Consider the following 13,171-nt stretch of genomic DNA (forward strand, 5'->3'; position numbering starts at 1 on the left):
TATATCATCTTATCTTATTTTATATAATACAGACGTTACTTCAAAAAGAAGATGATTACGTCCTATTCGTCATGCATTTTGTCATGCATAATAACCAATGACCTAAATTCTGCCAAGTCAATGGTTTTCCTGGCTGGCTCAGGCAACCCATTCCATTCTCTAATAGCACTAGGGAAGTAGGAGTATTTGTACAAATTTGTTCAAGCATATGGAACGAGGAATGTGCTTCTATTTTTGTGTATTCTTTATTATTTTATTAGATTTTTTTTTTTGTTTTTTTTTTTTTGTATTTGAAGATTATGGTTCAGTGTTTTATGTATAATTGCTACTTTACTTTTAAGTCTTCTATCCTGAAGGCTTTCTAAATTAAGTGATTTTACTAAAGGTAAATGTGAATAATTCGTTAGTTTTGAATCTCACTGCTCTATTTTGTGTCTGTTCCAGTTTCTTAATGTTTTCTTGAGTTGAGGGGTACCAAACAGTGGATGCATATTCTATTATTGGCCTAACCAAGGTTAAATAACATTTTAGTTTTATGTTCTTATTTCATTTATAGAAATTTCTTTCAATAAACCCTAATGCTTTGTTTGATTTTTTAAAAAGTTTTATCAATATGGGAGTTCCATGACAGTTTTTCATTAATTATAATACCTATATTTTATATATAAGACTCAGGAGACCCTCGGGTTACGTCAGCTCAGCTTACAAAAGGGGAGGAACTCAGACCTTAAAATTGAATCTACCGATAATGTACAAGTTATTGCCATTATTCAATATCAAACAAAATAAGTTAGTTACCTTTTCCTTTATTACCTTTACCTATCCATTAGTCTGTTGTAGCGTTGGGGAACCAAAAAGATTCGTAAACCATCTTTCTCCATTCCTCTCTATCTTTTGCCTTAGAGTCTCTTTCAATGGCAGGAATTTTCATTCTTTTATGTTACCAATAATTAATTGACTAAATGAGTATTTTGTTTATTGATTCATGTCTTATTTGGTACAATAAATAATTGTTTAAGAGATCAACTTAATTGGATATTGCGTGAGGGAAAAATAACGTTAACAAATAATTAAGGGGACTAAACCCAACAAAATTTAGCCATATCTGTGAATCCTCAAATATTTACCAGACGGACAGACAGAGTGGATATAAATTTGGTTAAAAATAAAAAGGGACGAAACGCAACGTTTCTGCCTGTTTCAATACAGTGATGATCTGACATAAAATTGTTACAGAAGCACAAGTGAAGCCAATGACTAATATGTATTCAAAAGAACTTTATACCTCAGGAGTCTAAGATTCCAAGATTAAAATAATAATTCATGCAAAGTACTCCCAATAGACACATCTTTCTTTTTCTGCACTCTTGTGTTTATGCTGCTTGTCTGTTCACATAAATTCATAACGAGGTTCCTTCTCGTTTGTGGCAAAAGATGAACCCGAACACATCTTTCATTAAACAGACCAGTGTTTCCCAAACAGTGTTCCGCTGGGCCTGATTAGGTGTTCCACGTACTACTGGACTAATTATTAGTAGGCCACCATATAAAGAGGCGCAGGCGCTTTGCTTCTTAACCGGGGGGTCACGGGTTCGATTCCTGGTGAAGACTGTTTTTTTTTTTTTAATTTCGGGATCCTTGGGCGCCTCTGAGTTAGCCCAGCTGAAATTAGTTAGGGAAAAAGTAAAGACGGTTGGTCGTTGTGCTGGCAAAATGACACCCTGGTTACCTGTAGGCCACAGATGGCCTTTACATCATCTGCCCTAGCGACAACGTCTAAAGGGGGAACATTATCTACCTTAGACCACCACAAGAATTAATATCTCGTAAAGATAAGCAACGTGTTCCGCTAAATACTCAGAATGTGCGAAGTGTTCCGCTAAATACTCAGAATGTGCAAAGTGTTCCGCTAAATACTCAGAATGTGCAAAGTGTTCCGCTAAATACTCAGAATGTGTAAAGTGTTCCGCTAAATACTCAGAATGTGCGAAGTGTTCCGCTAAATACTCAGAATGTGCGAAGTGTTCCGCTAAATACTCAGAATGTGCGAAGTGTTCCGCTAAATACTCAGAATGTGCAACGTGTTCCGCTAAATACTCAGAATGTGCGAAGTGTTTCGCTAAATACTCAGAATGTGCGAAGTGTTCCGCTAAATACTCAGAATGTGCAACGTGTTCCGCTAAATACTCAGAATGTGCGAAGTGTTTCGCTAAATACTAAGAATGTGCGAAGTGTTCCGCTAAATACTCAGAATGTGCGAAGTGTTCCGCTAAATACTCAGAATGTGCGAAGTGTTATGCTAAATCCTCAGAATGTGCTAAGGAAAAAGTTTGGGAAACGCAGAAATGAAAGATGAACAGAAACTCATCTCCCTAGACTTAAAGATGTTGAGCCACTCACATTTGCTGATTATGTACATGCAGAACAACTAGCCTATTTCATAGCACAAACTGATAATATATTATCTTTGTGTTTTTTTTTTACTTTAATAAACATTAACAAATACATGATTTTTAAGAGAATAAATTAATCCAGTCATTTTACACTGTATATATGGTGACAGCCTTTTTTGCAAAAACAATGCACATTAAAATAATTTTCTATAGACGCGTGAGTAACGAGATTAAATCTACAAACACACACTCTCGCAAACATACTGTCACACAAGGTCAAAAGTCAAAACTTTCAACGGTCTGGCTATTAACAAAGGTCTCTGTCCAGGACCGGATTTACCAAATAGTACAGTGTCTTACCCACTAATGGGGCCTTCACATATAAACAGCATTAAAAAAATATATAAATACTAACTATAATAAAGAAGGATGTATATAATACTATATATATATATATATATATATATATATATTTAATGCATATAATGCATATATATTGAAAATCTAAGAGGCTTCCAATTGATAAAAGCGTCACTTCCTCTGACGCAATGACATCCACAGATAGGGACATACTCAAGTGTATCATTAAAAATGGAACTATATTGAAGAATATCGAAGAATTATGGATACACTTAGAGTAATGATGCCAAACACACATGACCTCTATCGAGACGTATCGTTATAGGAAGCCACTAGTTTATGTTTCAAGAAATCTACAAGTCTATAAAGGTGTCACAATAATTCCATTATTTTTAGGTGAGTACTTCGCTCGTTGAATCTGTTTATAATTGTGGACAACGTCATCGTACGACGGAGGAAGACTACTGTAGTCTGGGGGATCAGTGACAGAGGCGGAACTCAAACCTTCCTGAAGACTGGTGTCAGTATGAAAGATGTGGCCATTTCTGTTTTCCTGAATGTGGTCAGTTGTCACCGTCACCTGGTGGTCGGTCGATGTGAAAGAAACAGGTGGTGGAGAACGTGCCTGGCCTTCCTGATGTCTTCTGGACCGACGGTTAGAGCACCAGCAGCACAAGCAAATAGTACACAGTGAGAACACTAAGAAGGAGGTGATTCCGAGAGACACGCCCAGAGCAATACTTCCACTGTCTTCAAAAGACGGTACTGTCTTACGGGCGACCGCCCTTGTTGTTACTTCATGGCGAGGTCTCACATCGCATGCTGTCACATTGACGGGAATGTCTCTATACGGCCCGTGGTCCATTACTTTACAGCGCATCGTAAAGGACTGGCCGCAGAAGGTCCTGGTCTCTGTGTAGTGAGTAGCATTGGGCAAGCGGGCACTGGACACAACCTGTGGACCTATGCTGATGACTAATGTCTTTTGGGCTCCACAGTTAGCGTCTGCAGTGCACGTGAAGTAGATCTGACTGCCAGCCTTCACTTCGAGGCTACCACTGTCTGAGTTGGCCATGAAATGGAGATTGTTGGCATCACCTAAAATAATAGAGAGAGAATTTATGCATAGCTTGTAATAAACAGTTATGATACAGTGTTTATTTGTCTTATACGCTCCAGAAATTTAGAATAATGTTTCAAAGCCCACAGTCATTTAGGACGACGGGGGCTACAGATAAAAAGACAGTAGGCCTAAATTTCCCCTTTCAGAACCTGAGATCTATAGGCTAGACTCTAGATGATGTATAGGTCATCTATTGCTGTGGCTCACGGTTAACGAGGGTGTCAGGAGACCAGCACAACGACCAACGGCCTTTAATTTTCCCCGACTAATGTCAGTTACCCATTAGAGCTGTGTGGACTCAGATCCCGAAATTAAAAATGCCAATTTTTATCAGGATTCGAACCCTGGGACCCTTGGTTCAGAAGCCAAACGCTTTACCGCTCAGCAACAGCAACAGGGTTATAGATAGCAGTTTTAAATTCCCAACTTACGTGACGACAGTTCGAAGTGCATATCACATGACCAGGGAATCTTTGACAAGTGTTCTATTCAGACAATTCAGACTACAACCATATAAAATTCTATTTTAAGAAAAATGGCTCTGTTAAAATCTTCACGGCTTCAAATGTCACATTTTCTCAAATTCAGAAATATTAATTATTAGTAAAAAAACAACAACTAAATCTGATTACATTGAAATCACATTTAAAACTAAAATCGTAAAAATTAGCCAGTTTATGTCATACACAAATTACAATGATCAGACCACTCAATAGGAGTTGCGTTTAAGTCAGCCAATCAACCAGACCTTACATTGTATAACTAATGTATTAATTAGTGGCAACGAATTGTTATGTAAGATAAAGACTTCTTGTATGCATTTCAAAATTTGTACAATACACCTATTTAATCCTTACCAAAATACTTTTTTTTATGTATTTCATTATACATACGTAGGTCCAAATTAATACTTACTGAAATATTTTTTGTATTATTTCATTATACATACGTAGATATAAATTTATACTCACTGGATGATAGATATGTGATGTTTCAAAATATTTACAAAATAATTATATAATACTTACCTTCTTGTATGTATTTTAAAATATTTGTAAAATACCTATTTAATGCTTACCTAAATATTAATTGAATACATTCTAAAATACTCCAAAGATATTTATTTTATACTTACAATCAAGAACGACTACTGTGACTGTGGCTTCCATAGGTCCACAACGACAACTTAAGGTAAAATTGTCGGCCTTATGAGACATCGTCATCATAAAGTGATTCAGTTGTCTAGCATGTGACACTTTGAGTTTATGCAGTTGACTGTAGAGAACTATTGGCAGGCCCGTCTCAGTGGAGGTCGAACACAGGACTTCCAGGCTGCTGCCAGCGTAAACTTCAACATAGTCCGTGATATTATTGACTTTGAGTGTGATCGTCTGCTGTGATGAACCTAAATATAGGTCATCAAAGAAAGAAGCATTTAGGATACGAACATTAATAGTAATACTATATCGGGACCCAAAGATAAAGGTTATTCGAGGCACTAAACATTTCTAAAAGGGTTCATATTGCCTGCCACTGGATGGTAGCTCTACTGAATCAGACCTGCATCAGACCTGCATCAGACCTGAATCAGACCTGTCACAGCATCAAAATCTTTCTCTTTGGACACTGTTAAAGGGGCTTGAAAGAATTTTGTTTCTTCTGGCAAATCTCAACTCCAACTGTTACAGAAAATTTGATTCTTGAGTTTTGAACCTTTCAGCGTCAGAGTGCGTCTGTTAGCGTTGCTATGACGACCCAGCTGTGCTCTACATAATATAATCTACTAGATTGTCTCGATTCACCCCAACTAAAGGACCATCCTTCAGGGAACAGTATCAGGAAAAGAAAGAAGAGGTATAGTGAGATAGTGATGGGAAAATAGCATACAAGAATGGACGGTCCTGCTGTTGAAGGAGGTTCTAAGATAGAGACGAATGGAGAAAAATGGTCGACAAGTCTTGTGTGGTGCCCAAGCGGTATAACAGACTGAGGGTTATGTTTTGAGTGATGGTCAAATTAACCCATTGTGATACTGTATTTAAGTGCATGGCAAACCTTACTAGTAGCTATTGTATGAGAAATTTCAGATCTTTATGCGCTCCACAAAGGAGGAATTAATTTTTAAGAAAACATTTTTATGTGTTACTTATTAATTTTTCGTAAATTTTTTTTATTATTTTTTTTGTTTTGTTTTAATTTGATACAATTTTGTAAAAAAGTTTTTTTTAAAAAGTAACCCTAGTAAATGTAATAAATAGATGTGAAGACAATATTTTGGATGAATAAAAAGGGGAGACTATTAATGAGATCGACACTAGCAGACGTAGGCTCGGTGAACATCCGTTATATACATATTGTAGGGGTTAATCCTTGTTCGGATATTCGCATATGAAGACTTTATGAATATATATATATGAGACATGTAAAAGAGATTTTTCATAACGGGAAAATGTAGCATGGTTGTGGGATTCTGCTTTTCAAAGTCATATGACTTCGTATCTAATTGAACCGGTGGTCGATTTTCTTCTCGCCGTCTGCGCCTGTCCTCTTCGGCGAATTTCTTTCGTTCTCAAAAAAATGCATCCCGCGGCCATTTGTAAGTGACCTCCAGCTGCTTCGTTCTGTAGCCGCATACAACCAGGTGCCCTCTTCTACGTCTGCTAAAGCAAGATGCACCTAAACTGGTCTTTAAAGCGTTTTCGTGGGGCACATCTGTTGACCACCTTTCAGCTCACCAAAATAAGACTGAATTTGGCATATGCCCGTCCCCCGTACGGGATAGGTTCCCTGCCCTGCCCAGCGTAACTGTCGGAACATAAGAAGTGGCAAATTACAAATAATAATAATAGATACGATAAATTTAAACTTATTTAGTGACTTTAGAAGCTATCGATAGTAACGATATACTCTGTTGGTAAATAGACCTCCCAGACACATTCGATGGCCTAAGCGTCCCTAAGAGGATCCTTACTGTCAAAGGGGAGTACTGCTGCAGACTTGCCACATCATCAGATAATTTTTCAGTGGACACTGTTAACCTAAAAGACTACAATGAATCTTGTTTTCCTTTAACTATGCTTGACCCTGGCAGAGCCAGAGAATTCACTTCCAAAATAATAATAAAAGTCTTTATTATAACATATTGAAATTCGTCTTACAATAGAGATTAAAATTTAAAAATTCAATTCCAAAATAATAATAATAATCTGTACTATGACATATGGGAAGTTTTCTTACAATAGAGTTACTTTTGTTAGTGAAAAAAAAATGTCCTCTATTCTGTCATAAGCTCGTGAAGTTACGTTTCTGTCATCTGTAGATTAATCTAGTCTTATGTCTTACATTATAGACCCAGGCACCTGGCGCACAGGTTGCTGAGGAAAAAAGAACAATGCTGGCAGAAGAAAAACGCCAGAGAAGAAAAGCAAGGCAAACGACACTAGCTCCAGCTGGAATAACCTGCCCAGTGTGCGGCCGAACATTCCGGGCTCACATAGGTCTCACCAGCCGCATGAGGAGGCATAAAACCCCAGTGCAAAGCCCTCAGTCCCCCTGGATGACAAAGTGGTCATCATCAAACCACGATGGACGAACTATATATACATATTGTAGCGTTTCTCGCTATCTAGGATCTCTGCAAACTGCATCACACGGCACCACCAACGTAAAGAACTTGACAGATATATTTTACCTGCTTAACAAAGTGACCACTCTTTGTTTATACAGTCGAATCTGGATAATCAGACCACATCGGGGCGCGATCGTTTTGTTCCTAATAACCGGCCGGTTCAATTAAACAGATTCAATTCTATAAAAGGAATAAGTGGCGGATGCGATTAACCGGTAGCGCTATTAACCGGATAATATTGTATTCACATGTTGTGAATTGCTGGGCACGGACTTTTCAGGGTCAATCTTTAGTGTTATTCTTTTCTCAATGTATTTATATATTTCAAATTATTGTACTCTTGTTTATTTTCCTTGAAAATTTATAATCTGGGTCAAATATAGTTCCGATACCTTTGCCTGGATACTAGGTTCCTGTATTTGATCTTATTTTATGTTAATTAGTGGCTTATTCATTTTGTTTTCCAAACGGATTGGATAACACAACCCACAAAGAGGATTATATTACAGGCTTCGGTAAGTTGATATTATTAGATATTATTTAAAATAGCTATGATCAACACAGGGCCGGACTTAGGTCACTGCAACCTATGCGGACGCGGTGGGCTCCGCACTTTCAAAGGCCCCGCGCTAATTCTAGGTGTAAATTATCGAATTAAAACATTATAACTTATATATAGTAACAGCCACAACACCACAGTGTAATGACTCTATTAGTTGGACGCGCACAAGTTGGAACAAAGCGGGAATTTCCTTTAGTGACGTTACTACACATTAAGAATACACTTGGAACGGAAATGGCTTAGATAGAACAACGGTAGAGAGTAACTTAAGCCTAGCTTATAACAAAACGTAGGACGACATCATCTTCTGTTTTGAAGTAGCGTCTCTAGTTTATAAAATAAGATAGAAGACATGTTTATAGGTCATCTCTTATAACAGTAAACAGGGAGCAGCCATCTTGCCAAGAGCGCGTAACGTCTGTATTATATAAGATAAGATTTTTAAGATAGGTCTGGCGTCTTTGGTCGTCATTTCTTTATTTTAATAAATAGACAGATGCTTATGAAAACAGGTTTTATCTTATATAATCTTATCTTTTATAATTACAGACGTTACTTCAAAAAAGAAGATGATTACGTCCTACGCGTCATGCATTTAGTCATGCATATTAACCAATGACTTAAATTCTGACAAGTCACTGGTTTTCCTGGCTAGCTCAGGCAACCCATTCCATGCTCTAATAGCACTAGGGAAGAAGGAGTATTTGTACAAATTTGTCCTAGCATATGGGATGAGGAATGTGCCTTTATCTTTGTGTCTTTCAGAGTATTTTATTAAATTTTGTTTTTGTATTTGAAGATTATGGTTCAGTGTTTTATGTATGATTGCTACTTTACTTTTGAGCCTTCTGTCCTGAAGACTTTCTAAATTTAGTGATTTTACTAAAGGTGTTACTTTAGTCAAATGTGAATATTCGTTTGTTATGAATCTCACTGCTCTATTTTGTGTCTGTTCCAGTTTCTTAATGTTTTCTTGAGTTGAGGGGTCCCAAACGGAGGATGCATATTCTATTATTGGCCTAACCAAGGTTAAATAACATTTTAGTTTTATGTTCTTATTTGATTTATAGAAATTTCTTTTAATAAATCCTAATGCTTTGTTTGATTTTTTTGTAGTTTCATCAATATGTGGATTCCATGATAGTTTTTCATTTATTATAACACCTAGGTATTTTGCGTTTTTAGTCTGTGTTACTGGTTTGCCATGAATAAGATAAGTGGAATTAATTTGTTTTAGTTTTTTTGTTACTCTTAACAACTGACATTTTTCTGGGTGGAAAGACATGCTCCAATTTGATTCCCATTTCTGTAATTCATCTAATTCTCTTTATAATTATCTTGGTTAGTTTGAACTTTAAAGCAGACACCTACTTTATATAAAGGGGGATAATTCAACTTATACCGCTACTTTAGTCAAGTACAGTTTCTTTACCTTGTTTGAGTTATCAAACCAACTAAATGTGTTTATATATATATATATATAAGTTCACTTGTGTAAGGAAATAAAAGAAAAAATGTCCATCATCCAATTACACGAGTAATTGTACACATAAAATAGTAGCCTATTACAATTTCAGTTCTTTAACTGAAAAATTTAGAAATACTCCAAGTTAATTATTTGTGGGCACAGCGGTCTAACCAATCTATTGTTTTGCATTCAAATAGTTTCAAACCTGTCAAAGAACACAATTATTATTATAATACTAATTTTTCACTCAGAGTAATACTTGGCGAAACACCCGGCATATAAAAAAAAAATAAGTCTAAGAGGAGAAATAATGATGATAATCGTAAGTTAAGAAATGATTAGGTCGAAGTGCAAGTCACTTACATGTAATTAAAAGTGAGATTAGTCCAATATCGAACAAAACGGTGAATAACGTATTCATGACCATATGAACTCTCTGGTCAAGGCTCTTCCTAGTCTCTGTTGAAATGTTGCCGAGTCAGTCAGAGATTTTCTATGACACAAATACGGGAACACAGATTTGCCAAGAACATTGTAAATAGTGTTGTGCACCTTGTTGAGAATGATGATCCTTCTGTCCGACAAAGCTCAAGACTCATCACATTGACAAAGTTTATAAACAAAAAATTTAGATGATTACACACTATTCCTATAGCTCTATGCTACAAGTGGGTGCCGCCCAAGTCGTATCGTAACTTATTCTATGCACTGTAATCTATGTGTAGTCACTATCAGTGTAAGGGATTGATATCTGTGCGCAGTTTGTTTGGGTTAGGAAATATCACACGGAGAAGGTTCTGTTATCAAGATTGATAAAAACAGTCTACGTACTTTAGCGCTTCATAACTGTTACGACATTTTTGAATTTTTGAAATCAGATTACAGTAAATTCACCTGTCTCACCTGGTCACGTTGTATACGATCCGGATTTTCGACTGGAGGGTTCCGGGTTCGAATCCTTCCCGCCACTATCCCCTTCATCCTGTTAAAGGTTAGGCCTTCAATACAATCATCCTTTCTAAAAGAATGTCTGGAACTTAAGACATTCTTAAATGCACAATAAACAAGCATTATTAAAAATAAACAAGAGAAAGAACTGTATATTTATATCTATCACTACTGTAAGATTTTATTTTCTTCAATCAATATCAAACTTAATGAATTATAAATCACTAAATTAATTAATTAATTAATGGATAAATGATATTTCTGATGAATCGTATTTCGTTAGGAATATTGTATAATTGTGCGAAATTTCAACTTCATCTGAGAATGGGAAGTTCACCAGAAATAGCACCATACAGACAGACAGAAAGACTGACAGACAGAGCGATTATAAGGTTTGTAATATAAGCACGTAACATTTCTGAAATAACTTTAGGCCTATTAATCTGTTTCGCATTATAACATTTTTGGTTTGTGTTGATTGACTAAAGAAATAATTACAAGATGAGAAAATAAAAGGAAGATAATTCAACATTTAAGAACCTTTAACTAATATGTAAAACATTCAAACGTGTTGTCACATGTTTTACTTTGTTAAACCCTTGAAAACAGGTTTCAATAAGCTATGACTTCTGGCTCTGGTGACAGTCTGTAGTTGGGTTGGGTTTATCTGTTAGAATAGTCTAAAGCTGATCTTGTACAATATATTTGGTAGCCTTAGGATACTAGCGATGCGAGTCACGACATGGCCTAAATTGTGCCGATGTGCCTCAAATCAAAAATCAATCAATCATACTAGCGATGAGAAAATAACATATAATAATAGACTGTCCTATCATTGAAAAGTTATTTAAACTAGTATAAATTTTACTTTCCCAGAAGATATGCTAGCAGCTAAGCACCTGTTTTGATATTTTTCTTTCATAAATTTATAATTTAAGAAATATCGTTTATTATTTGGTACATTTGGTAAAGTAATCTTTTAATGACAATAACATTATTTTAAAAAAAAGTATGTGATAAGAGTATAGTAGCATTCAAATTTTATAACCGTTGATAACGAGATATACCATCACACCAGTTCAACTCTAACACTACATGTGAAATGTTTATATCAGATAGTGGAATTCTATTTAGTTATAACAAAATAGATGCCGCTGACCCCAAACTGTATCGGCACTGCCGTTTCATTGGATAGATCTGCTGAGTGGAGAGAGGGAGGAGGTGATGTATTGGCAACATCTTTCCGACCACAGCTAACGCCCAGGCATTTATCTCATTTCCATGAGATGATCCATAGCCGCTTCCTGACTGAAGGAGGCCATATATGAGAACAAAGGATTTTTTGTACCTTTTTGTTTTGTAAACGATGACTTGTGTCTCTTTTGAGATGACAAACTCTTAAAATCCTGACTATGAATCTATCTTGGTTCTACTATATGACTGGTACACCTTTTCATTATGGAAGAAGCGCTGGTTTGACTGTTTTCTTTATGTAACAAATTGCTGGTTGTATGTATTTTGTCAGCCTGGGAAAAAAAAAGTAAGAATAGTTGGTAACACAAGACATGTAGACATTTCTCTACCAGCTTAAATGTAACCGTCTTGTCTTTTCAGAAGTGTAAAATGTTGTTTTGTTATGTTTGCCCTGACATCATTCTGAGGTCGTCTTTTGGCTGACCAAAACAGACCCCTCCACCCTTTTACAAGTTAGATTGATTAACACAAACATTATTTTCAAGAGGATAAAGCTCACTACAAAGCAAGCATTGTCTACATGGGCTTCGATATTCTTTTCCCACACTCGCATTAGCTCCTGACGCCCGTTGCTACGGGGAATATCCGTTGTAGTAGACGCCAGTAGAATGCAACATGAAATGCAGGAAAGCGCTTGATGCCTGGTCTCCTCTCACCATTGTACGGTGCAGCCCAAGCAAGACCCCCGAGCTTCTGGATGACAGGGAAGAGCATCACGGATAGATGCATCACAAGTAAAAGTAACTATGCTTCATTTTTGGGGTTTAAAATTTAAACCTCTAGGTACCAATAAAAAAACACACTCACAGACACACCGACAGACAGACACATACACACACAGACATACACACACAGGCAGACACACACAGACACACACATACCTTTCTATTTCAGTTTTCCAATCCGTTGACCTTTTATCCCCAAAAAATAAAATACAAGGGAGATAAAAACAAATATAACATTTTCAGTACAAACTATACAATAATTATGCGTTATTTCCCTTTTCCTATTAAGTACAGAAATATTTGGCAATGGGATTGCATTCTATTGTTTGATGGTTTTTATAAAAGGTGAAACGTGAATGTATTGAATAAACATTGTCATATTTTTTTGATAATTTCTTTCTTTGAATAAATTTCTCTTCCTTTGATTAACAAAGTCGAATAATTAATAAGTCTAAGATTTTTTTGACTTTACACCACACAAAATAACTAAAGGGGGATAATAGAGTTTTCTGAACAACCATCTTAAAGATTGTTATGTCCCTTTTATTTTCTGAGATGCAACTAGGCTTGAACAATGTATTTAAATTATTTCTTAAAATTTAAACTACGAGAAATACATTCAACTTTAAGTAATATTTTTTTTTATTTCATTCCCATTTTAAATTGCAATTAACCTGTAATTTAATTGACTTTTCTTTCAAGGTCTACAG

General features: G+C 36.0%; 2 protein-coding genes across 2 annotated transcripts in view; both read right to left on the reverse strand.

Moving 5' to 3' along the window:
• The window catches only part of LOC106070416 (GTPase IMAP family member 7-like), a 374,699-nt gene that overhangs the window by 98,418 nt on the left and 263,110 nt on the right, over positions 1–13,171 (reverse strand). The window lies entirely within an intron of this gene.
• Positions 2,460–10,278, reverse strand: LOC106070071 (uncharacterized). The gene is made up of 3 exons (XM_013229902.2): positions 9,898–10,278; positions 5,012–5,281; positions 2,460–3,851 (listed from the first exon to the last, which is right to left on the reverse strand). The coding sequence occupies exons 1-3, from the start codon at positions 9,959–9,961 to the stop codon at positions 3,115–3,117; spliced, it is 1,071 nt and encodes a 356-aa protein (XP_013085356.2). The 5' UTR covers positions 9,962–10,278; the 3' UTR covers positions 2,460–3,114.

Source organism: Biomphalaria glabrata, chromosome 13 (genome assembly GCF_947242115.1).
Source record: "Biomphalaria glabrata chromosome 13, xgBioGlab47.1, whole genome shotgun sequence".
In the NCBI taxonomy this organism is placed as follows: Eukaryota; Metazoa; Mollusca; class Gastropoda; family Planorbidae; genus Biomphalaria; species Biomphalaria glabrata.

Bases quoted from the DNA above. Each gene is read 5' to 3' on its own strand.
- LOC106070071 (XM_013229902.2), bottom strand. From the start codon at position 9,961: ATGGTCATGAATACGTTATTCACCGTTTTGTTCGATATTGGACTAATC. The intron at 5,282-9,897 runs GTAAGTGACTTG...ACCTATATTTAG, and splicing joins AATCTCACTTTTAATTACAT to GTTCATCACAGCAGACGATC. The intron at 3,852-5,011 runs GTAAGTATAAAA...CTATTATTTTAG, and splicing joins CACAGTAGTCGTTCTTGATT to GTGATGCCAACAATCTCCAT.